At 47.6% G+C, this 24206-nt stretch overlaps 1 protein-coding gene across 1 annotated transcript; it reads left to right on the forward strand.

Annotated features, from left to right (window-relative positions):
* The first annotated feature begins 14522 nt into the window (after positions 1 to 14522).
* Positions 14523 to 23227, forward strand: LOC146046273 (ZP domain-containing protein-like). Its single transcript, XM_083165519.1, has 8 exons — positions 14523 to 14632; positions 15089 to 15247; positions 15803 to 15855; positions 17420 to 17595; positions 18284 to 18678; positions 19434 to 19530; positions 20772 to 20952; positions 22216 to 23227. The coding sequence occupies exons 1-8, from the start codon at positions 14586 to 14588 to the stop codon at positions 22359 to 22361; spliced, it is 1254 nt and encodes a 417-aa protein (XP_083021645.1). The 5' UTR covers positions 14523 to 14585; the 3' UTR covers positions 22362 to 23227.
* The last annotated feature ends 979 nt before the right edge of the window (positions 23228 to 24206 follow it).

The following is a 24206-nucleotide window of genomic DNA, read 5'->3' on the forward strand; positions in this document are numbered from 1 at the left end:
AGAAGTATCCAAAGGCACAGCAGTAGGGGTGTTAATGGATCCCTGAACTCAGGCTTGTTGGAAGGGCCCATGGCATGATGGCAACACCTTCTACATTTAGCCACCGCCCCTTGTTACACAGGCACCATTCAGCTCTTTATGGCACTGGCAATATTCACTAGCTCTGTGGCAGAAGTAAGTAGGAAGAAGCAGCAGCAGCTGTGTGACCTCCTAAAGATATCGGTCACAATTGACCCTCATACACTTGTCCAATTTGGGCCGTTTTTATTCCTACAGATCAGACCGACAAATCGTGTAAAATCATCCCAAATCGGATGTGGTTGACATCCAATCTGATGCGCGGTCCCATGCGCATCGGATCAGAGTCAGACGGGCAGATAATAAGATGGGTTGGAATTGGACACATCATCGATACATCGCGGGTGTTTTTTTTAGCACCCGAGATGTATCGCATCGGATCAGGTCTGTAGTCTGCGGAGTCGGGAAGCGCCGGGCAGGAGAGGCGCTCTCCCCGCTCTGCATCCAGGGAACAGGCTGCGCTGCGATAGTGGTGGGCAGCCCGAGATTTCAAAACTCTTATTCAAGGGGGCGTGGCCTAGCGGGGAACGGAGCCAGACGCACCTTTACAGTGCTCCTGCTGACCCCTCTAATTGCAGGTGTTTCTCACCCAGCCAGCGCTACACATCCGTCCCCTCACCCTCCAGGGACCCCCCGGACCACGCTGCTGTGTACTGCGGAGCCGGGGAAGGTCAGAAACCCATCCTGCAGGTCGGGGCCTACCCAGCACCTGAAGCCGCGGCCTCAATTTACAGGCCTGCCCGGGATTCAGGCTCCAGACCCGCATCGCGGCCGTTCGCGGACTGCCGCGGCCGCCAGACCCGCGAATTTCGCAGCTGGAAGGTGAGCTGCACTCCCCTTCCACCACCCAAGCCTGTCCCACCCCACACCTACCAGTGCAAGCCCCAGGGAGATCAGTGGGGAGCTGCAGGGGACATCATCCTCCCGGCGGCGGCCATCTTGGATTCAGCCTGCAGTGCTCAGACTGCATTGCAGGCACAGCTATAAAGTGTGTGAAGTGCCACAACCTTCCCCAGCTGCACCAAACCACTGACACTGTGCTGCCCATCACCTCTGATCTCTGCCAGATAGGAGACCAGCCTGTTATTGGCATCCTACCTAGCCCCTTAACAACTGCAGTCCCCCCTTCAGCAGTGATTGCCCTGCCAGTACCCCCCACTGCATCCACAGTTTCCCGACAGGGGACTCCCTGGCAGACTTCTCTGTACATTCCTTGATGCTCTACTATTGGAATTGCTGCTGATCTCTCAAGTTTACTATACTGCTGCATCTGCTGACCTGCATCAACTTATACAGTGTGCCAAACTCCCAAAACTCAGTGACTTAACTTACTATCCCATCAGCTTCTAGCGGTCCTGGGTGACACCCTCGCTCCCGCCGGGGTACCGGCACCACAGCCCTTCATGATGTAACCCTGTACTCCGATCCGCCACCACCCATGCTGCCCGCGCCTTCACTGCCACTCCATGATAGCGAAGTTTAACGCCTGACCAACCAACACGGATAAAGCTGTGCAACTCCTTCTCTGTGTCCTGCTGACCTGACTCGGTTCCCCATTATGCCTACCAAGAAGCCCAAGGAGACGCAACCCCCCCGTGTCTCATTTTCCACCAGGAAAAATGCTGCAGGCCACACGCCTTCTCCCAGCCAACCGGCACCTGTCGCTGCGGGGGATGCCCTGCTACGTAGTCCCAATCTGCTTCTCTCCACAATGGGCGCTGACTGCGACCCCGATGCACCGCTCACAATTGGAGCTCTGTGTCGGGTGATGTCCACCTTCAAATCTGAACTGACTAAAGATCTGGCCTCTGCAATTCGTGAGGTCAAGACGGAATTGGTCGCTATTGGGGATCGTACAGATCATCTTGAGAGGAAGATGGAGGAACTAGTTACCTCACACAACGACCTTGTATCCTCGTATGACCGACAACAAACCGAGATTGAGACATTTCAAAACAAGATGGCAGATATGGAAGACAGGTCCAGGAGAAATAACATCAAAATCAGAGGGATCCCTGACTCGGTGTCTAATTCAGAATTGGAAAACTACGTTGACATTCTGTTCCGTAAACTACTGCCAACCGCTGACGGGAACGAACTCCTAATTGACCGTGTCCACCGGCTGCCAAGACCTCGCTCAGTCTCTTCAGCACTCCCCAGAGACACTCTCCTGCGGGTTCACTTTTTTACCACCAAGGAACGTATCATGAGGGCAGTAAGGATGGCTGGCGACTCTGACATCCTGGGTGGCCTACAACTCTTCCCAGACTTCTCCGCACTGACCCTAGCCAGGAGAAGATCGTTGGCTCCAATCACGACAGCCCTTAGAGCACATGATATTCCATACCGCTGGGGGTTTCCGGTGAAGCTCATGATCACTCATGAAGAATCCTCGTACACTGTCTCCTCCCTGGATGCGGGGGTCAAACTCCTCTCGGAGTGGGACATTACTGTGATTCGCCCCTCCACTTCCAAACCAAGTTCAGCACCCCGCACGGAGTGGTCGACCACTTGAAAGATCGAGCAGCACATTCTCATACAATTTCTTGGTTGCAACAGTTCATAGCTGGACAGTTACCTACCTTCGGCTACAGGGGGAGAGGTCCCCCGGATAAGTATAACAACTTATTGCCTGTCCAGACTTTTCATTGCCTGATTACCTATACATTTTATAAGTTCATATAGTTTATTACTGTCTATCATTGCTTTCCTCATCAGGTTACTATACGTCGGCTTTTCCGCCGCCGTTCAGATGTGTTATAATATATTGTTAGCAGATGCATAGATAGCCATGTTTCCATTCTCTCTTTCTTCAGTTGCCGCTATTTAATGGTTACTTATTCATGGTTGTGTTATTTGATATAAAGTATTTACAGTGGGTTTCTATGGGTGGTGGCGCTAGGCCACACATTATGCCCCCTACTTCTCCCATACTACTGCATTTACCTTTAATTTTTCTCCCTGCAGTAGTCATGCCGGTCCGATATACTGGACCGTTTTGGTTTTGTCTTCCCTTATCCCTATCCCAGTTTCCCCATTACCTCCCATGTTGTCGTGCCTTTCCCCCCCCTTCCAGATTCTGCATCATGTTTCAAGCCATGGGCGTCCCTCCCACCAAGTCAATACCACATTGTGTGTTAGATCTCTTACCCATCTGCAGCCCCCAGTGGTATTCCAATGATTAATGTCCTCTCCTTAAATGTCAAGGGATTAAACTCCCCCAATAAACGTAGGCTAGCTCTCACATTTTTCCACAAGCAGAAGGCAGACGTTGTTGCCCTCCAGGAAACTCACTTTTCCTCACTAAACCCTCCCCTATTTAAAGACAACAGATACCCCCTTGGCTTTTATGCCAATGGTCCATTTAAACGCAACGGAGTTGCTATAGTGTTTAGTAAAAATGTGACCTTCGTGCAGCAATCCCAAATCGCTGATAAGAATGGACGTTATTTAATCTTAACTGGGACTCTAGAGGAGAAACCTGTTACTCTTGTGTCCGTATACGCCCCTAATTCTAACCAGATTCCCTTCTTACGCAAACTGTGCCTCTTAATACGTAAATCAACAAAAGGTTCACTACTAGTAATGGGAGATTTTAACTTAGTGTTAAACCCGCTACTCGATAAATCCTCCAAAACCACATCCTCCCGTCCTTCCCCCTCCTCAGGCCCCTCCCTGGCATTCCGCAACCTCTTAGCCGAGTTTGACTTATATGACATATGGAGAATCCATAACCCCTCTGACCGCGAATATACCTTTTATTCCCCCGTCCATAACACCTACTCCAGAATTGACCTGCTTTTATGTGATAAGTGGACTTTACAACAATCTAAAAACATAACTATCCTCCCCATCACCTGGTCAGATCATGCCCCTTTATCTTGGAAATGGAGACTGCATAGCCACAGTGTGCCCCCCCGGCCGTGGCGTCTCTCGCCCCACCTTCTATCAGAACCAATATCCAAGAAAATTATCTCTGATAATATCACCTCCTATTTTTCCTCCAACTCCCCCCATGATACATCCATCCCGAACCATTGGTGTGCCTTTAAGGCAGTCACCCGAGGTGCGGCTATCCAGGCTGGCGCAACCCTTAAAAAACAAAATGCCCAGAAGCAGTCAGATTTAGAAAAAAAACTCAAAGAGTTAGAAAACAAAAACAAATCTTCCCCCTCCCCCGCACTCCGTAAAGAGCTCTCTGAAACACGCAGTAATCTGCAGAAACTGCTGATGGCACGAACGCATTTAGCTCTTAATAAGCTACGCCAGAGATTCTACCTATTAGGTAACAAATCTGGCAAGATGTTGGCCCGTAAATTGCGGATGCAACATGCTAAAAACAGAATCAAGCTCATCCATACCTCCTCCAATGAGAAGCTCATGAACCCGCGGGACATATCTAATCAATTTGCTAACTATTACTCTCAACTCTACAACTTGTCCCAAGACCCAGAAACCCCCCAACCCACAAATATTTCTATCGCCTCTTTCTTGGACGGACTAAACTTGCCCTCTCTCACTACAAATCACCTAGAGGCCTTGAATGCTCCCTGGACCCACCTCGAAGTTACAAACGCAATTAAGTCCCTACCGCGTGGTAAGGCCCCTGGCCCCGATGGTTACATTAATGATTTCTATGTGACTTTTCGTGACACCCTCACCCCTTACCTTACAGATCTCTTTAACTTCATCTCCTCCTCAGGCTCTCCTCCCAAGGAAATGCTAGAGGCGCAGATTATTACCCTCCCTAAACTCGGAAAGGACCCAGCCCACTGCCACAACTACCGCCCAATAGCTTTACTCAATGGGGACATCAAACTATTTGCTAAGCTTATTGCCGTACGGATTAATGCCCACCTACCCTCGCTGATACACTCGGACCAGACTGGGTTTGTACCTGGGAGGCAGTCTTCTGACAACACACGCAGAGTGTTTAACTTAATTGACTCCTTGCAGGTTAACCAGGGTCTTCTTCTGCTGTCATTGGACGCAGAGAAGGCCTTTGATCGCTTAAATTGGCTATACATGCGCGAAGTCCTTTCTAAATTCGGTTTTAGAGACCGTATCCTATCGTCTATCCTTGCTCTTTATAGCGCACCTTCGGCCCGAGTGTTCAGCAACGGTTTCCTCTCCGACTCCTTTTCTATCTCAAACGGCACTAGACAAGGTTGCCCCCTCTCCCCTTTAATTTTTGTGTTGTCTATCGAACCTCTTGCGTGTAAAATTCGCCAAGACCCCCTCTTTCCTGGAATACAGATTGGCCCCTCCACGCATAAGCTGAGTCTCTTCGCGGATGATGTTCTCCTCTTTGTCTCTGACCCCTCCTCAACCCTACCTCATCTACATGACACACTCGACTCATTTAGTAAAGCGTCCTACTATAAACTTAACACCACAAAAACTGATGCCCTTCCCATTAATCTCGCTAGCTCGTCACCTATATTACACTCTAGATTTCCCTATAACTGGCAAACTGAGTCCATCCGATATCTGGGCATAAATATCCCTGCTGACACCAAGAAAGTTTTTGAGGTAAACCTTCCGTCCCTTCTAAGCTCCCTAAAAGCCCTCACCAAGTCCTGGCTTGCATTCGACATCTCCTGGCTGGGCCGCATGGCAGCCTTCAAAATGACTCTCCTGCCTAAATTAATGTATTTATTTCGTACTATCCCATATACCTTCCCTAAAAAAGAACTTGCTACATGCACTTCAATTATGCTCAAATACATTTGGTCCTCTGGCCCCCCTAAACTGGCCCGCTCCAGAATGATCCTCCCTAAAGCTAAAGGTGGCCTGACTCTTCCGGACTTGAGTCTCTACCACAATGCTTGTAAACTGGCCCAATTAAAACTCCTCTCTGATGCTGACTGTGACTCGAGGTGGGTGGGGCTTGAAAGGTACTGTGTCCCGCTCCCTGCTGAGGACCTTTTTCGGATGCCCAAAGCCCTCAGGCCCAAAATCCATTTGCTCCTCCCCTCTACCCAAGCCTCCCTCCTTGTATGGGATTCACTAGCGGCTAAGCTTCCTCATTCCACGTCCCAATTATCATACATCTCCCTGAAGTCGATATCCAAATTGATACCGGATCTGCACCTCCAGCAATGGATTGCCTCTGGTGTGACTAAATTAGGTGATATTCTAGATGGCCAATGCTTGCTACCATTCCCCCAAATACAGAATAAATACTCTATCCCAGGGTCTGAACTTCTCCACTACTATCAAATATGTCATTGGTGGAAAAGTGCCCCCCGCCAGTCGGACCCACACAACGCCCTATCCCTACAAATCTACTCTCGCCTCAACCAGCCACAATCCAGAGGAGACATCACGTTCTGGTACAAAATGCTCCTAGACTTATCCGATATCCCTAAATCAAACGCGCAGAAAAAATGGGAAACTGACCTAGGCTTAACACTTTCAGATGCCCAGTGGAGTAAAATTTTCCTATCCTCCCACTCTATGTCACGTTGCCTAAATCATGCTGAAATGCATATAAAGTTGATTCACAGGCTATATTTGACTCCTGACAGACTAAACTCTTTTTGGCCCTCTTGCTCCAAATTCTGCTGGAGGCAGTGTGGAGAAATTGGCCATATCTATCACATATTTTGGTCCTGCCCTTCCATCACTAGCTATTGGAGAGATGTATTTGACTTAATTAAACAAGTTCTAGATATTTCATTGCCCCCCTCTCCCTCAGTGGCACTACTAAACATATTTCCTGATTCCATTCCTCCTCACAAACGTTATGTTTTGGGACACATTTGTATTGCAGCCCGCTCAGCCCTGGCTCAATGCTGGAAACAACCTATGCCTCCCCAAATTGTGAAGGTTATTCAAAAAACCCACTTCAACTACACTATGGAAACAGAATACATCCCATACTCCTATTCAACTTCCTCCCCCCTAGTACGCTGGTCCTACTGGCATGACTTCGTCACTGACGGACAAGGTTCACAATATTTCCCTAAGCCATCCCTCTGCGATCCCCGCCAATTTAGCCTTAATGAGTGAGTCTCGATAGCTCTAAGCAATGTACATTCCCCCAATGCCACATTTCTACTTACCTGACCTTTTGCCCACGAACCACGGAAAGTGGCGGACGCCCGCAACCTATGGTTATTATGTTCGGCACGTATGCCTCCAGCTGTTATCTGTTTCTGCCCATGTCTTTTTATGCTTTGTATTTTATGTCTAACATATGTACTCTGCCAATTTGATTGTATGTTTGCAGAACTCCCCCCCTCCCCCCACACTTGTACCTCCTATCCCCCCTACCCTTTCTCTTTTTTCTGTACCCCCCCCCCCCTATAATTGCATTCAATAAAAATATTGATGTTAAAAAAAAAAAAAACTCTTATTCAAATTAATCGGTGGCTGCTGATTGGCTGAGAGAGATCTCTCAGCCAATCAGCGACCGACCATTCATTTGAACATTAAATTTGCCCCCTGGGGGCACTTTTTACAAGCGATAAATTGAATGCGATTTATCATATGTAAAAAATGAAACATCAAGTGCCAAATCGTATGTGAGTCTCCCGGGGAGCTGCTGGGGAAGTTGAAGGTAAATCGTGTCCGACTTGTCCTTAGGACAAGTCGGACATGTGTATGGGTTCCTTAGAGTCATGTATATGAGGACCAATATCATACTGAATGAAATTAAGGGGTATATTCCTGTAGCAATGGAAAGCCATCATCATTGATAGCCATAGGCATGGGCAGCACATTTTATTAGGGGGTGCCCCGTCAAAGGGGTGTGCGTAGCATATCTAACACTGCCATTTTTGTGTGTATCTAACAATGCCAATCAGGCGTGTTTACTATCATCTATTGGTAGTCACTACAATATAAAACGTCTCTCAGCCGCACCATAATCTCCGGCCTATCTCAGTTTTAATCTTCTAATTACTCTGTGTAACAGTACATGCAAATAATGTCATAAACATATACTGTATGTATGACTCAGGTATGTAGTGATATGGATGGTGCAGGTATGTAGTGATATGGGTGACGCAGGTGTGTAGTGATATCGGTGACGCAGGTATGTAGTGATATGGGTGACGCAGGTATGTAGTGATATGGGTGACGCAGGTATGAAGTGATATGGATGGTGCAGGTATGTAGTGATATGGGTGACGCAGGTATGTAGTGATATGGGTGACGCAGGTATGTAGTGATATGGGTGACGCAGGTATGTAGTGATATGGGTGACGCAGGTGTGTAGTGATATGGGTGACGCAGGTGTGTAGTGATATGGATGATGCAGGTGTGTAGTGATATGGGTGACGCAGATGTGTAGTGATATGGGTGACGCAGGTGTGTAGTGATATGGATGGTGCAGGTATGTAGTGATATGGGTGACGCAGGTGTGTAGGGATATGGGTGACGCAGGTATGTAGGGATATGGGTGACGCAGGTATGTAGGGATATGGGTGACGCAGGTGTGTAGTGATATGGGTGACGCAGGTGTGTAGTGATATGGGTGACGCAGGTGTGTAGTGATATGGGTGACGCAGGTGTGTAGTGATATGGGTGACGCAGGTGTGTAGTGATATGGGTGACGCAGGTGTGTAGTGATATGGATGGTGCAGGTATGTAGTGATATGGGTGACGCAGGTATGTAGTGATATGGGTGAGGCAGGTGTGTAGTGATATGGGTGACGCAGGTATGTAGTGATATGGGTGACGCAGGTGTGTAGTGATATGGGTGACGCAGGTGTGTAGTGATATGGGTGATGCAGGTATGTAGTGATATGGGTGACGCAGGTATGTAGTGATATGGGTGACGCAGGTGTGTAGTGATATGGGTGACGCAGGTGTGTAGTGATATGGGTGACTCAGGTGTGTAGTGATATGGATGACGCAGGTGTGTAGTGATATGGGTGACGCAGGTGTGTAGTGATGACGCAGGTGTGTAGTGGTATGGGTGATGCAGGTGTGTAGTGATATGGATGACGCAGGTGTGTAGTGATATGGGTGACGCAGGTGTGTAGTGATATGGATGACGCAGGTGTGCAGTGACATGGGTGACGCAGGTATGTAGTGATATGGGTGACGCAGGTATGTAGTGATATGGATGATGCAGGTGTGTAGTGATATGGATGACGCAGGTGTGTAGTGATATGGGTGACTCAGGTGTGTAGTGATATGGATGACGCAGGTATGTAGTGATATGGGTGACGCAGGTATGTAGTGATATGGATGACGCAGGTGTGTAGTGATATGGGTGACGCAGGTGTGTAGTGATATGGGTGACGCAGGTATGTAGTGATATGGGTGACGCAGGTATGTAGTGATAGGGGTGACGCAGGTATGTAGTGATATGTGTGACGCAGGTATGTAGTGATATGGGTGACGCAGGTATGTAGTGATATGGGTGACGCAGGTATGTAGTGATAGGGGTGACGCAGGTATGTAGTGATAGGGGTGACGCAGGTATGTAGTGATATGTGTGACGCAGGTATGTAGTGATATGTGTGACGCAGGTGTGTAGTGATATGGGTGACTCAGGTGTGTAGTGATATGGGTGACTCAGGTATGTAGTGATATGGGTGACGCAGGTATGTAGTCATATGACAATGGTCTAGTACAATTACCAATGTCAAACACACAATTGATTGATGCTTCTTTTAATATTTGCTGGTATTGCTAATTGCAGGGAGGTGTTCATAAAGGGGGGCACAGCATTAGGGGGTACCTGTGCACCCCTAACACGGAATGTGTGCATTCTTCTATTCACAGCTTACTACAGCGGTGCCACTGATTAGTGTAGTTATACAGTAGAATGGTGAGAGCGAGTCGTACCAGCAGGGAGAAGCTGTCATTCCACTTCACTTCTCCCCAAAAAATTGCAGAGATGGTGTGGGGAGGATGTAAGTGGAGAAGGCAGAAGAGTCTCCTCCCCATCCACTTATACTTGCCTACTATTTACTGCTCCCACTCCTCTGATATGCAGTTTGGGAAGGCGGGACAGACTCTGACATCAAAATGACGTGAAATATTCATATTATACAGTATGTAATATCATAGTGAAGTGACCAGTCCTCTGACTGCTCACTGCCCCCAATGCCAGCGTGCCATGCCCTCACAGCCGCTCTATCCATATTTTACTGTGCCACCTCTTGACTGGCTTCCCCCACTCCCCATAGAGGCTAGCTCTGAATGTAACTGAATTATAGGCTTCCCTATGTCCTATTCTACAAAATCTATCTGAATATATACTGTAGCTCAGTGTAATATATTGATGAGGGTTATTATTGATATTACATTATAGTTTAAAATAATTATATTTTGTTTTGTCTAACTATATGTCTCCTTTATGGCCCCCTATACCCATTTTGTACATTATTATTATTATTATTATTATTAGTCAATTATGCAGTGCCTATATGAAAATAATGTATACGAATATAATTCTGTCTTTATTGTAAACTCCCATAAATCGTTAACAGTCTGTTTATAATCCACCTTCTAGAGCCGTTGCAGTTTATCGGTTCCAGACCAATGGAGGACCACTGGCTCCTATGCGCTAGAGTTGGTTTTTGAAGACTATCCCCAAAACGATATTCATCTGACATACAACAGTGGGGCAATTAGTTACAAATACAGGTTACCCTACCGTAAACGGCGAGAGGTGCCAAAGGTATCCCAAAAGCAATACTTAAAGATCACAGATGATGCTAATGAAACTGTATTACAAGAGAAGGAAGAGGGGAAGCCTTTACGTCCAGAGTCTGCTGTGGAAAATAGGAAAGACCTTGCAGAAAATATTATTGGTAAAGAGGTTGTCAGGGAGGCTGAAACTCTGTCATATACACAATGGATATATAGTACAATAGAGCCATCCTGGACGAACGCCCTGAGTGCAATCTCTGTGCAGTTTTTAGTGGAAGGTGAGTCTACGATTACAGAACTATTTTCTATGTACTGTATGTTTTTTTTCCGTCATTTTCCTCTTACCTGAATAGCAGAAAAGGTGAAAGTGCTGTACTGGGCAATGGCTTGCTTTCTCCAGTGCCATATTGTGGTTGAGGGTTGTTAACAAAGCCTTTGGGCCCAATTCAAATCTGCTCACACAAGCCTCTATTACTCTCACTTGCTTCACTGACTCTGGTAGTCTTGCTGTGTTCTGTGAATGTGGGTGCCGGGCTCCTCTGCAATTCCGTGGGTGACGGCCAGGCGAGGCGACGGCGGCCTGGTCTGGCTAGGCCTGCTGGTGCTGGGGCCTGTCCTGACAGTGGTGTCAATGTCCGTGCTGCAGCCTGAACCCCCTTTTTTTACATTTTCACTGGCTGCTGCTGGCTGGCTGCTCAGAGCTCCGAGTTAGAAACTGCGCCACCTGGGCTGTGATGATGGCGCCTGGGTGCTGGAGCAGGAGGGGCCTGGAACATGACACTCTGACTGCTGTCCCTCCTCTTTCTCCAAGCGCACGCTGCGGCAGCTGGCGAAGGCGGGACAGTGTGTCAGTGTCAGCATGGTCTGTGTGAGCATTGAGCCGCCCGTGTCACCGCGCATCACATGGGGGTGCGCCGTGACTGGCCGGGCGGAAGTTATACCTTTACAGCTGCAGTGCCAGGGTGGCGAGTAGTGAAGTAGTGATCAGAACGCCCGGGAAAGCTAGGCATAGGCTGCCACCCTAGGCAATTGCCTAGAATGCCTATGCCTAGGGCCGGCTCTGGGTTCACGGTCAGGGGTCAGGGTTGCAGCTAGAAATTGTGGGGCTCTCCCCTCACTTACTGCCTGACCCCCCCCCCCCCCATACTGCCTGGCTCTGCTCCCCCACCCACCCATTCCACTGTGCTGCCTGCACTGAACGAAGCTCACTGTTCCCAGAGCTCAGGCTTCTTCACCTCCAGAGTCTGGCGGCCATTTAAAATATGGCGCTGACTTTTAAGCCAATCGGGGCTTGCAGCCCGGCAGCCAGTCAGAGTGGCTGCCAGTATGCAAGATCTACTTGGCTCACCAGCCGGTGCCGCATTTTAATTGGCCGAGGCGTCCGGAGGCTTCGTTCAGGCAGCACAGTGGAGGCAGTCTGGGAGGGGGGGGGGGGGGTGCGGAGGGCAGAATAAGTGACCCGGGGCCATCCCTCTCTGTCAGAGAGGCCCGGCCCGGGACAGCTGTACCCACAGCACCCCCCTGATGGCGGCCCCACATGCCCAAGGCTGTCCTGCAATGAACTCCTGCAACTACTTCTGTTCGCTGGCCGTTCATAAGGTGATTGACAGGGAGTGTGGGGGTGTGTGGGGTTGGAAACCAACAGTTTTTTTGGGAATGGCAAAAAAACCGCTTGGTGTGTTGGAAAAACCGCTGGGGTGTTGGGGAAAACAGAGACGTGCCAAGCTGGCTCAGGAGAGGGTTTGTGGCATCTGCTTCAGCCCGGATGTGCCCGGTTTTCATCGCAGCACCGATTCAATCTTGTGCTACACGGTGCCTGCAATGATTTGTGCCCTATTTAAAAAACTTTTGATGGTGAGCCTGTTATGAAGGATTTCTGACCTATTTGCACAATAAAATGTGCTCTGCACTCCAATAATGTGTAGTATAAATGGATCTCTGTAAAGCGCTGCGGAATATGTGTGCGCTATATAAGAAAGGAATAATAATAATAAATACTACACACTAAATACTCCCCCCCGCCCCCTGGGTTCATTACTAATGACGACATGGGTGCCATGCTGGGTACAGTGCTGGATAACGATAATCCTCTTATTGGACCAGCCGGTAATGATAATGATCTGTCTCTTGTTGCACAGTTACCAGCACAGCTCCCTCCTGCACCCCTGGAGACTACATTCCAAGCTTTCTGTCACCCACCCCAAATCATGGGGAGAGGCTGCTGACCAACTATGGAAGCGTATTCGAACTCCACCTCTCGGCACACGCGACGTATACAAGGTATGGATTATATGTATGGAATAGATATGAAGGCCGGGCGAGGCGACGACGGCCTGGTCTGGCTAGGCCTGCGGTGCTGAGGCCTGTGTGAGCATTGAGCTGCCCGTGTCACCGCGAATCACATGGGGAACTTGACAGACTATGGGGGTTATTCTGGTTCATTCGCAAGGCTGCAAATTCCCACAGTATACACTCAACCTATCTCCTCCTTAGCTTCAGTAGGAAGTGGGCAGCAGGGCTGCCATTAGAAATGATGGGGCCCGGGACTGTCAAAAAAGGCGGGGCCCCCCCTTTATATGTGTGTGTGTGTGTGTGTGTGTGCATATGTATTGTGTGTGTGTGTGTGTGTGTATGTATGTGTGGTGTGTCATACCCTTCAACATGACCCATTCCATTAGGTACAAAATGCTCTGTTCCTGGACTTCCCTGCCAGTGGCAGTTACAGATGTGAGCCTGCAGCTAGGGATGGCCATCTTTGCCATTGCCATCGATGGTTGCCATCGATGGCAATTCTGCAACAGGCCATCGATAGTGCTAAACTATGCAATGGATGACCATCGATATTTTTACATATCGATGGTCATCCATTGTGTTTCAATGATTGGCCTGTGGGGCAATCAAAACACGGGGGCGGGGCTTCGCGGATGTCAGGGGGCGGAGCTATGCTCCTTGTCCCGGCACTTTGAAAAAAAAAAGCAAAACATCGTTTTGCTGTTCCATCGATGGAGGGAAACCATCTGGTTCTCCCCCATCGATGGCAAAAGTATTCAACATCGGCCATGAACCATCGATAATTTCGAATCATCGATGGCCATCCCTAACTCCAGCACAGTCCAAAATTCAAAGAGGGGGGTCACATCAACTGCCAGTGAGTCCAGGACAGTGATGTTTGGGGTGGCAGTAGGTGTGGCTCCTCTTTTTGAATATTGGACTGTGCTGCAGCCTCACCTCTGCAACTGCCACTGGCAGGGAAGTCCAGCAACAGAGCATTTTGTACCTAATGGAATGTGTCACATTGGAGGGTATGGTGTGTGTGTGTGGAGAGAGAGAGAGAGAGAGAGAGAGAGAGAGAGAGAGAGAGAGAGAGAGAGAGAGAGAAGGGAATAGGTGGAAATGGAAGAGGGATGGTCAGAGAGAATGAATAGGGGAAATTGATGTGTGTGACAGTGTGAGAAACAGAAGAGAGAGGGAAAGGAGAAATTGGGAGAGAGAGAGAGAGAGAGAGAGAGGGGAGCAACAGAGAGATCAGCCTGAACAAGAATACATAATACAAGTAGTCACTGTGGTGGGGGCTGACAGGGAGATCCTCGCTGCAGTGTTTGCTTTGGATCCCTGTGACTTGCTGGCTCCTCCTCCTCCCCTCATCCGCACAGGCAGTGCACCATCTCCAAGCACCACTCTGACACCTCCTCCTGAGCAGCTGCTCTCACCGAAAACTGCTTCAGGCATCCATTAGTCTGGTCTGCTCTGGTCCCGGACAGCAGGGGCTGCTGGGGCATGTAGTTTTGTTTTAAGTGCCTGGCTGCCAGACACTTAAAGCAAAACTACATGTCCCAGCAGCCCCTGCTGTCCGAGAGCAGAGCAGAGACTGGCTTCAGCCTGCAGCAGAGCCGATGCCATGGACACAGCACGGGGACAGAATGGGGCAGATATATAACTGGTAAGGAGCTATTTAATATTTATAGTTGTTTGACCGGGTCTGGGCCCCCTTCTCTGTCAGGGCCCAGGACTCCAGACCCCACAGCCCCCCCCTGTCGGCGGGCCTGGTGGGCAGAATGCGAAAGGGGTGCCCACTCTTGGGGGGGGGGGGGGGGGTAGGCAAGACTGTAATGTCGACATTACAACCACGTCGACATAAGATGGAACAATGCGTCAGGCGACGTGGTACAATTACATTAACCAACAATAAATATATGGCGCCATTGTACATTGGATTATACAGTGCTGGATCGGCGGATTGTTGGAGTGTGTACCCATTTACCGCGGGTCCCTGAGCACTGGACTGGACTATAAGCCTTGCATGTACAAAATGAATCTTTGTCTGGGAAACGTTGACAAGTACACACATCGGGGACACAAAATGACAATTCTTGTGTTTATCTTTTATCTGTTGTAGCATATCCGATTTCAAAGTGAGTGGTCCCGCCGGCTTATACAAATCCTTAGGTGCCCTATCTGGCTCCAATACAAGAAGCATGACGGTACAATGGACCCCGGAAGAACATGACGTCGGAGACCATATTCCTTTCTGTTTCGTGGCAGAAACCTCCAATGGGTCAGTATTATGGGACAGCTCAATGTGATTCTTCTGCTCATACATCCACCTGTTTATCATGGTCACCAATATTACAGCACACATACTAAGCAGTATCTACCAACCAGTTCCAATTGGCCTACGTGTCCACCAGGGCACACAACGCTCGGCACCTTACATCCTGGACCAGCCACTAGCTATACCCTTGCATTATCCAGCTTCCCCGGGGATCGGCAGCATTGAATACAGAATGATTCGCACAATCCTAAACCCATCCCAGGACTCTCATTGGCTATTTTCCCAGAAGTGGGCGGACTTAGGAGTGTGAAGCATGCTGATTCCCAGAATCCCTGGTGCTGCATGTCTAATGGTGCTGAACACCGGGGGAACCATTTAGCACATCTGTTACATACTGTGTATGTTTATATGTGCTCAGCTGTCTCCCCCGCACTACATGGTCAGTAGTGCTGCAGCCACCACTGTCTACCTTTGTAGGTGAAATTTTGTTTATCCTCTCCTCCTTTTATTTCTGTCTGCAAAAGTGTCCAGTGTGTTTATTTTTTATTTTTTTTATAGGTATCAGTCTGAAATGCGATGTGTCATTGTATTGGTTGGACCCAACAAATTAGGTATGGTCAGCTATCCCTAATTACACCATAAACTGTAACCTTAGCAACCATCATATTAGCAGTCGGAAACTGTATGCACTCACAGGGGGACATTGGTCAAGTATAGGAGAGAGAGAGATAAAGTACTGACCAGTCTTCTTCAGCCATCTGTTCTAGAAGCTAACTGGTTGGTACTTTACCTCTCTCTGCTTGATACATTTTCCCCAAAGTCCTGTACTTCCCTCTTAACACATCTTTCTGTATATCTGCCACAATATCATGATTTACCTTATTTCCCAAAACTGGGAAGTGTGTCTGCAAACTAGGGATGGCCATCGACCATCGATGATTCAAAATCATCAATGGTTCATGGCCGATGTCGAATACTTTCGCCATCGATGGGGGAGAACCAGATGGTTTCCCTCCATCGATGGAACAGCAAAACGATGCTTTGCTTTATTTTATTTTTTTCAAAGGGCTGGGACATGGAACAATGTTTTTAACTTTATTTATGTACTAGTAAAGGGACATGTAATACTGCTTTCACATTGCAGAAATAGGTAATTACACGGTATTCTTAAATGGGACTTTAAAACTGGTCAGAGCCTTGAGACCTTTCACATTGCAGGTGAAAACCAGTTTAAAAATCTTTTAATACCATTCAAACATTTAACCCGTTTAACCCCCAAGGGACACGTTTCAAGCCATTGAAATAGAGCTGTTCAAACTGCCAAAAAAACAGCTTTAAAAGGTGTAGGACTCTGCTTTTTAACCGTGTTGAAATACCAGTTATCTTTAACCGGTAAATCAACTCTGGCACTTTCACATTGCAGCCTTAAACGTTTTAAAATGAAAAAAAAAAAAGGCACTATACCGTTTTAAAAGTGCGATGTGAAAGGGGTATAACCTTGTGCATATGTAATATTTAATGAGCGGTTCCCCGCCCCCTGCTGGCAAATGCAGCAAGCACATGAATAAAAATAGCACACCCCTTCACGGAATAAAATTACTGATTTATTTACACCAAATAAAAATAAACCTTTATTTTAAAAGATAACATTCCAGTTCCAGTGCGATTGCTATACGATGAAGCACGGCGAAAATCACGCTGAAAGCAATTTGCCATCCACTTTAATACACTCACAGCGAAACACAGTGAAAAACAGCAGCGAATTGCAGCGACTAACAGATGGCGAATTGGCCGTCATTCACTGCTCGCCGTTGGCGAATAGTGAGCGTTGAATAGTGTGAATCACTTTTTCAGTAAAAAGATTTTCCTTGGAGCACGAAAATAGCACACATTCGCTGTAAAACAAGGCGAATCAGCGGCATTGAATACTGCCCCAAGTGTGGGCCCTTCATGCCCCAGTCCAACACTGGCTTTGACCCAATAATGGACAAAGCAGGGCATACATTTTAAGACCTTAATGACCATCATGGTATATCGACTTCATTGTTTTAGACTAAAATATGGCTGCTTTCAGTGCTGGGAGGTGATGGATCTACTTTATTTATAACTGGTGAATGATAATGTTGGGATTCTCAGGAAGCGATATTGATAAATATTGTTCCCCTTCCCATGCAGTGGACACCGTCCTGACATGCCACGAGAACACCATGACCCTAATTATTGCCGGTTCGCCGGATAATGAACTCTATGAGAACAACTTCCGCCTGAACGATCCTCTGTGTCTGGTGTCCTCAAACAGCACCCACCTTATAGCGAGTGTTGCATACAACTCCTGCGGAACCGAGATCGAGGTACTAACATGCAGTCCTTCTGTTATTCAGTATACATATGACATTAATCTGGGTTGCCTACATAATGAAGGCAATGGGACTTCAGAAGTTACTTTAGTCATATTTCACAAAAAGGTAAAAAAAGTTTAAATCCTACTGTATGAACCATGCAGTGCACATGGTTTTATCCATCTAAGAAATATTTTGTCAGAATTAGTGAACTAGAATAAGGGCCTCAGTTCCTGCAGGAGCCTGCTGAAAAATAGCCCTGGTTTTGCCCATTAGAGAGAGATTTTGCTTTTGCGAGCCAACCTGAATTAGGCCCATTGTTTTAAATGCGCTATGTATGTAAAATACGATTTGCACGCCACATTCTAAACGACTACAAAAAAAAGGAAATAACTTTGCAATTTTTGCAATGCAACAGTCCGTATCCCGCTAATTAGTGGCCTATTTGAAATACAGCCGCTTAGTAAATTAGGAAACACCATTTGAATGAATGGTGATTCCTAGTCGTACACATTCGTACTCCCGAACGTGCCAGGAATAGGCGTATTTTCAGCACAGTAAATGCCAAAAATTCGTATACACCTAAAATAGGCGTATTTCGCTTCGTAAATTTAGTATGCGTGTGTGTGTATATATATATATATATATATATATATATTGTATGTAACATTTGAACATGTTCTCCCTTTGTCTCCCCCAGGAAACAGAAGACGACATTGTATTTAAAAACCAGGTCACCTCCTTTGACAACACCTCTAGTGTCATTACAAGGAGACACGGGGTCTCAATCCCCTTTAACTGCTCCTTTCCCAAACAGACCAGGTTATCTGCTTCCTTCCGCGCCCACAAATCAGACTACGTGTTCTATGAGGCCGGATTTGGCAATTTTACCTACAAGTTCCAGTTCTATACAGATGACCGGTTTGTACAGTTGGAAACACAGTATCCACTGGAGGTGACACTGCGGGATCTACTCTACATGGAGATCCAGGTGTCTTCTGCTGTGCCCAACGTCCAGTTATTTGTGGAGTCCTGCAAGGCTACACCGCATGACAATCCCAATGATCCCATCTTCTATGATATCATTCAAAACGGGTAAATGTAGTATCAGTTATTATTACCATATGTATAACTATTTTCTACATTTTTCTTCCTCTTATTTTAAGTTATATATATATTTTTTTTTTTTTTTGCACTCTTCTTCATTTCCGGAAAAAAAAAATGGAAAAACTTTTTCTAATAAAATGTGGCAATTATATTTCTGCCGTAAATTTCCAAAACAAGCAGGGCCGGTGTGAGGTTTTCCGGTACCCTATGCAAAACGTCAGCTTACTGCTCTTGTTCTATATCATTTTTAGATTGACCAATAAAAGTTGCATTTTAATTCCTTTATTCCACTCTGGTTAGTGTAGCTGATTCAGGTGCACTCGCAAAGCACATTTGGTTTGCTAATGGACAACACCTTGCTGCGCTGCAGGTGGGGCAGATGTAACATGTGCAGAGAGAGTTAGATTTGGGTGAGTTATTTTGTTTCTGTGCAGGGTAAATACTGGCTGATTTATTTTTACACTGCAAAATATATATCAGTTTGAAGTAAAACCCCACCCAAATCTAACTCTCTCTCTGCACATGTTACATCTGCCCCACCTGCAGTGCACATGGTTTTGCCCATTATCCAACCAAGGGGCTTATTCGGGTTGACTCAGTAAGCTGCGAGGATCGCAGAGAGACTACCTCCTTGCCTGTAGTAGCCACACAGCTTTGGGGTGCCCATTGTGCTGCCCAATGAGCTCATATATTCGTTGGTGAATGAGGAAGTGATTACACTAATTACTTGATTCATGTTGCAGGTGCATAAATGATGATACATTGGTGATGTATCCAGGAACTAACACCCAGAATAGATTCGCTCTGGAGGCGTTTGCATTTATTGGAAGCTATGAAGAGGTGAGTACATTTCTAGCTGTATGTAGGACATCGATGGGCACATTTATCAAGATCACATTTACAATGCGATCTGGGCGGAATATTACCGCCCAGGATCGCATTGTAAAATGCGATCATATCACCGGGATGTATCACCTGGCAGGGACAGGGCTCAGAAGGGAGCCCGTCCCTGCGAAGCCCTGACCCGGAAGCCGGGGGGGGGTCTGCGCATGCGCGGTTATGCGCTGACCCCCGCCGACCCCTCTTACCGCATGTGTAGCATAGGCTACAATGGGCTTTCGACATATCAGAATGGCGATAGCCCAGGGGTGCGATGCCGGGCTGCCCGATGTTGATACATCGGGCAGCTTCGCATCCCCCATAGAAACCTATGGGGGATGCGGCCGGCAGCACTTCAGGGGGGATCGCAGCAGGGATCGGAGATTCCTGCTACGGTTCCCCTTTAATACATTTCAGTGATACTTAATACTTGCGGTTAACCGTTTTGGGGGATTTAGCCGCAAATATTGCTTGATAAATGGGCCCCCTAGAGTGAGGCGCTGGCAGGGAGACAGCAGGGTAATGACGCCCATTAGCTACTTGTAATTATCTGGCTGTATTATTCCAAGACAATGCTCCCATTGTCGGATGCACATGTGATATAGGGTTAGTTGCAGAGTGCACAATGCAATGCACCTATAGACTAACACACAATACTATATACATGTATGAGTCAGTCTATAGATGTATTGTCATGCAGTTATAGAATGGCCATGGTACATCTACATCTGAGGGACAGGTAAGAGGAGAGGAATAAGAACCCTGCGTTATATTGCTGTAGGGATCCATATCAGGCAGGATAAAGGTGTCAGAGGCGGAAGGCCTGGGAACGTACACTAGCCGGCCACCATAGCGCCACCTGTGACCTCCCAATACTGCCTCCACATTGCGCTAGTCAGAGGCAGAACTCTGGGAGACAATTGAGTCATCTGCCGCTGGGCTCCTACTCTCAAGGGGGCACCTCTCCACCACTGCCAGTTTAAATCCATTCATTGAAAGCCATCAAAATCGAGTTCTGAAATATATATGTGTTCTCCCTTTCTTTCTGTATATACATACAGTGTATAATATATATTTCATGACAGACTATATATGTTTTGAAAAACGTTGTGTGTGGGGGGGCACCAATATTCATCTTGCCTCTGGGAACCTGGGACAAACTTACGCCACTGGCGCTAGTAATGATGTTGTTGCTCCCTAAGGTTTACATAAGCTGCACCGTGATCCTGTGTAAGTTGGGAGACCCGAATACCCGCTGCAGCCGAGGATGTGTCAGCAAATCTGATGGACAGAGACACAGGAGATCATTAGTGTCCGAGTCTCAGCAGCACTTCATCTCCCAGGGCCCCCTGAGGATGAGGAGACAATCAGCCAGAGATGCAGGTGAGAACATTCCCCAACGCCACGTAGCACCGCACTTTGGGGGTACTCAGAGTTGAGCGTAAATGGCAGCCAGTGCACTGCGTGAACACTAAACTGCGATCACCTGGCGATTGCAGTTTAAGTTCCGACGATGGGAAGTGACGGGGGAGCGATGTGGAGTTGCAGGGGCAAAACACCATGTTTTTTTGGCAGCGACCTGTGACCTGCAGCCACTGTGACCCTACACATAGCCGGTCTGCGTCTTGGTCCGCAGGAGCCAGGTAGCCGCCGGTCATGTGCAAGCACCACGTTGTGTGGCAAAGCGCTCGCATTTTAGTGATGTTCCTATAAAATTTCAGAGCACATCGCGGAGAGGGACCCGGCAAGGCCGGGGCGTCCTTACCCTGTCACGGGTCACCCAACCCTCCCGCAGACTACTGCCAGAGGTTGCACTTTTGCAAAAGTACTGCAACCAGCTCTGAATCAGGCCCATTATACTGTAGTTCCGGGAATGATTAATTAAAGGTGGTCTGCACAATATAATAATATTCTACATACTGGGGTCGACCTAATGACTGTAGACCTAAATGCAGTCTGACGAATGATCCCATTCCCTAAGCGGGATGCGGTCATTCGTCAGACTGCATTTAGGTCTACAGTCATTAGGTCGACCCCACTAGGTCGACTGGCAGGAAGGTCGACCTGACTTAAGGTCGACAGGGGCCAAGGTCGACATGACTTAAGGTCGAATTTGCATAAAGGTCGACATGAGGAAGGTCGACTGGTCATAAGGTCGACATGGGTTTTTCACTGTTTTTTGAGCCGACGTGCCGACAGGCGGTATTTCATGCCCTACCATCCACTAGGGCGTGGTGGGAGAATAAAATAGTGTGCCGAGCGCAGCGAGGCACCGTGCCCGAAGCATAGCGAGCGTCCGATTCTCATTGCCAACTGTGTCCATGTCGACTGTGTCGACATTCGGATCAAAAAACAGTGAAAAACCCATGTCGACCTTATGACCAGTCGACCTTCCTCATGTCGACCTTTATGCAAATTCGACCTTAAGTCATGTCGACCTTGGCCCATGTCGACCTTAAGTCAGGTCGACCTTCCTGCCAGTCGACCTACTGGGGTCGACCTAATGACTGTAGACCTAAATGCAGTCTGACGAATGATCCCATTCCATCTAAGCATAGACTGGCTGACTTACCGGTGGTTTGACATTGAGCACATGATAACCCTGCACTGTATCCTCTAATCTCTGTCCTCTCCCCCCATACGCAGGAGTCACCCACTCTCTGAATGTGAACACGCTAGTGATTGCTGTAGCGGGATTGGCCATCGCTGCACTGGGAGCAGTAACAGTACATGTGTACATGAAGAGATCCAGGGCCACCGGTTATAAGAGGCTGGACACGCAAGACTTCTGATTCTGGGCAACAGAATGATTGTAAAAACATTTCAATGTGATATAGATAAAGGAGGAGTAATTGGCAAACACTACTTATAGCTGTATGTATACAGGGGGATTATTCTGGTTTATTCGCTCGGATGCAAAATCGCATCCTTGCGAGTCAACCTAACCCCACCTTGCGAATGGTGGTACATCCGGTGATGTCAGCTGCCCGCCCCCAGCACCCGTGTCACGGCCTCATTAGCCTCATTAGCATGGGAACGCCCATAAAATTCTGGGTGTTCACATATGCTAATGAAGCCACCCACCACCACCCCCCCCCGCCCGCTGTTCTGGGTGCGTGCACCCGCAGTGGGTGCATGCAATCTGCATATGTGCATATGTGCATACGCAGTTACATAGCATCGGTCCTTGTGCGACCGAACGGCCGCAGCAAACGGACCAGAATAAGGGGCCAATTTACTATGAAATAGTTGCGGCTAACCCCTGTTTTCGGGAGTTAGCCACAAATGAAGTACCCCCGCATATATCGTGGAGGGAACGCAGCAGGAATCCCTGATCCCTGCTGCGATCCCCCAAGCACCGCCGTCAGCCGCATTCTTTATAGATTAGTAGGGTGATGCAATGCTGCCCGATGTATCAACATCGGGCTGCATCGCAGTGAGTTCCCGGGGCTGCCGCCATTCTCAGATGGCGGTAGACCATAGGCTGCAGTGCCGGCAGTCAGTGCGGTCAGCAGGGTCGACATGGACAATGTTTTTCCTATCCTTCATACCCACCACATCTGATATATGTGTATAGACGCGGCCAGACCCTCTGTCCACATAGAGCAGTGATGGAGAACCTTGACACTAAAGCTGTTGTTAAACTACACATCCCAGCATGCCCTGCTACAGTTCTACTATTTGGTCATGCTAAAACTGATGCAGGGCATGCTGGGATGTGTAGTTCAACAACAGCTGGAGTGTCAAGGTTAGCCATCACTGATCTAGATACTGCTCACCTATTATACCACAACTTTAACCCAGTTTAATACCATATTTTACTATTTACATGCAGAACTATGGCAGGCCAGTCAGAAGTACAAACCTCCATGTATAATAGGCGTGTTCGTGTAATAGGCGTGTTATGGCCAGTTCATGTCATTGTGTATTGTGTATGATATCAGAGAAAGAAAAAGAAACAAGCAAAATAAAGAAAAAGTTGTTTACCTGAAGCTGTGAGGTCGTGGAACTTCTTATTTACCGACGTGAAATGTAACCTCACTCACTCACCATGGTACACTCACTCGCCATGTTACACTCACTCACCATGTTACACTCACTCACCATGTTACACTCACTCACTCACCATGTTACACTCACTCACTCACCATGTTACACTCACTCGCCATGTTACACTCACTCACCATGTTACACTCACTCGCCATGTTACACTCACTCACCATTGTACACTCACTCACCATGTTACACTCACTCACCATTGTACACTCACTCACCATGTTACACTCACTGACAGAATATTCACTACATCCACATGATAATTGGACAGAATGGTTGGATCTTTTAAAAGTTATTTAAGCAAACTCCTAAAACAAAAACATTTGGTAACTCAGATAATGTTCTATAGATTGTGTGTGTGTGTAATAAATGAGGCCACTCACCGGACTTGTTTTCAAATAACGTATTTAAGGATTCGTTCCTCCATACCAAACAACATTAAATTGCTCTGTGCAAGACAATGGGCCAGAGGCTGACGTTTCGGTCTGCCTTCAGAACTTTTTCAAAGTCCCCCACCACCTCCTCCTCAGTGGCCTCCTTTATTTCACTTTATATTCTGGATGGACTTGACCTTTGGGACA

Source organism: Crinia signifera, chromosome 11 (genome assembly GCF_055691185.1).
Source record: "Crinia signifera chromosome 11, ASM5569118v1, whole genome shotgun sequence".
NCBI lineage: Eukaryota > Metazoa > Chordata > Amphibia > Anura > Myobatrachidae > Crinia > Crinia signifera.

Coding starts and splice junctions, on each gene's coding strand:
- LOC146046273 (XM_083165519.1), top strand. CDS start 14,586: ATGCCATGGACACAGCACGGGGACAGAATGGGGCAGATATATAACTG. Junction 15,248..15,802: donor GTGGCAGAAACCTCCAATGG/GTCAGTATTATG, acceptor TTTTTTTTATAG/GTATCAGTCTGAAATGCGAT. Junction 17,596..18,283: donor CCTGCGGAACCGAGATCGAG/GTACTAACATGC, acceptor TGTCTCCCCCAG/GAAACAGAAGACGACATTGT.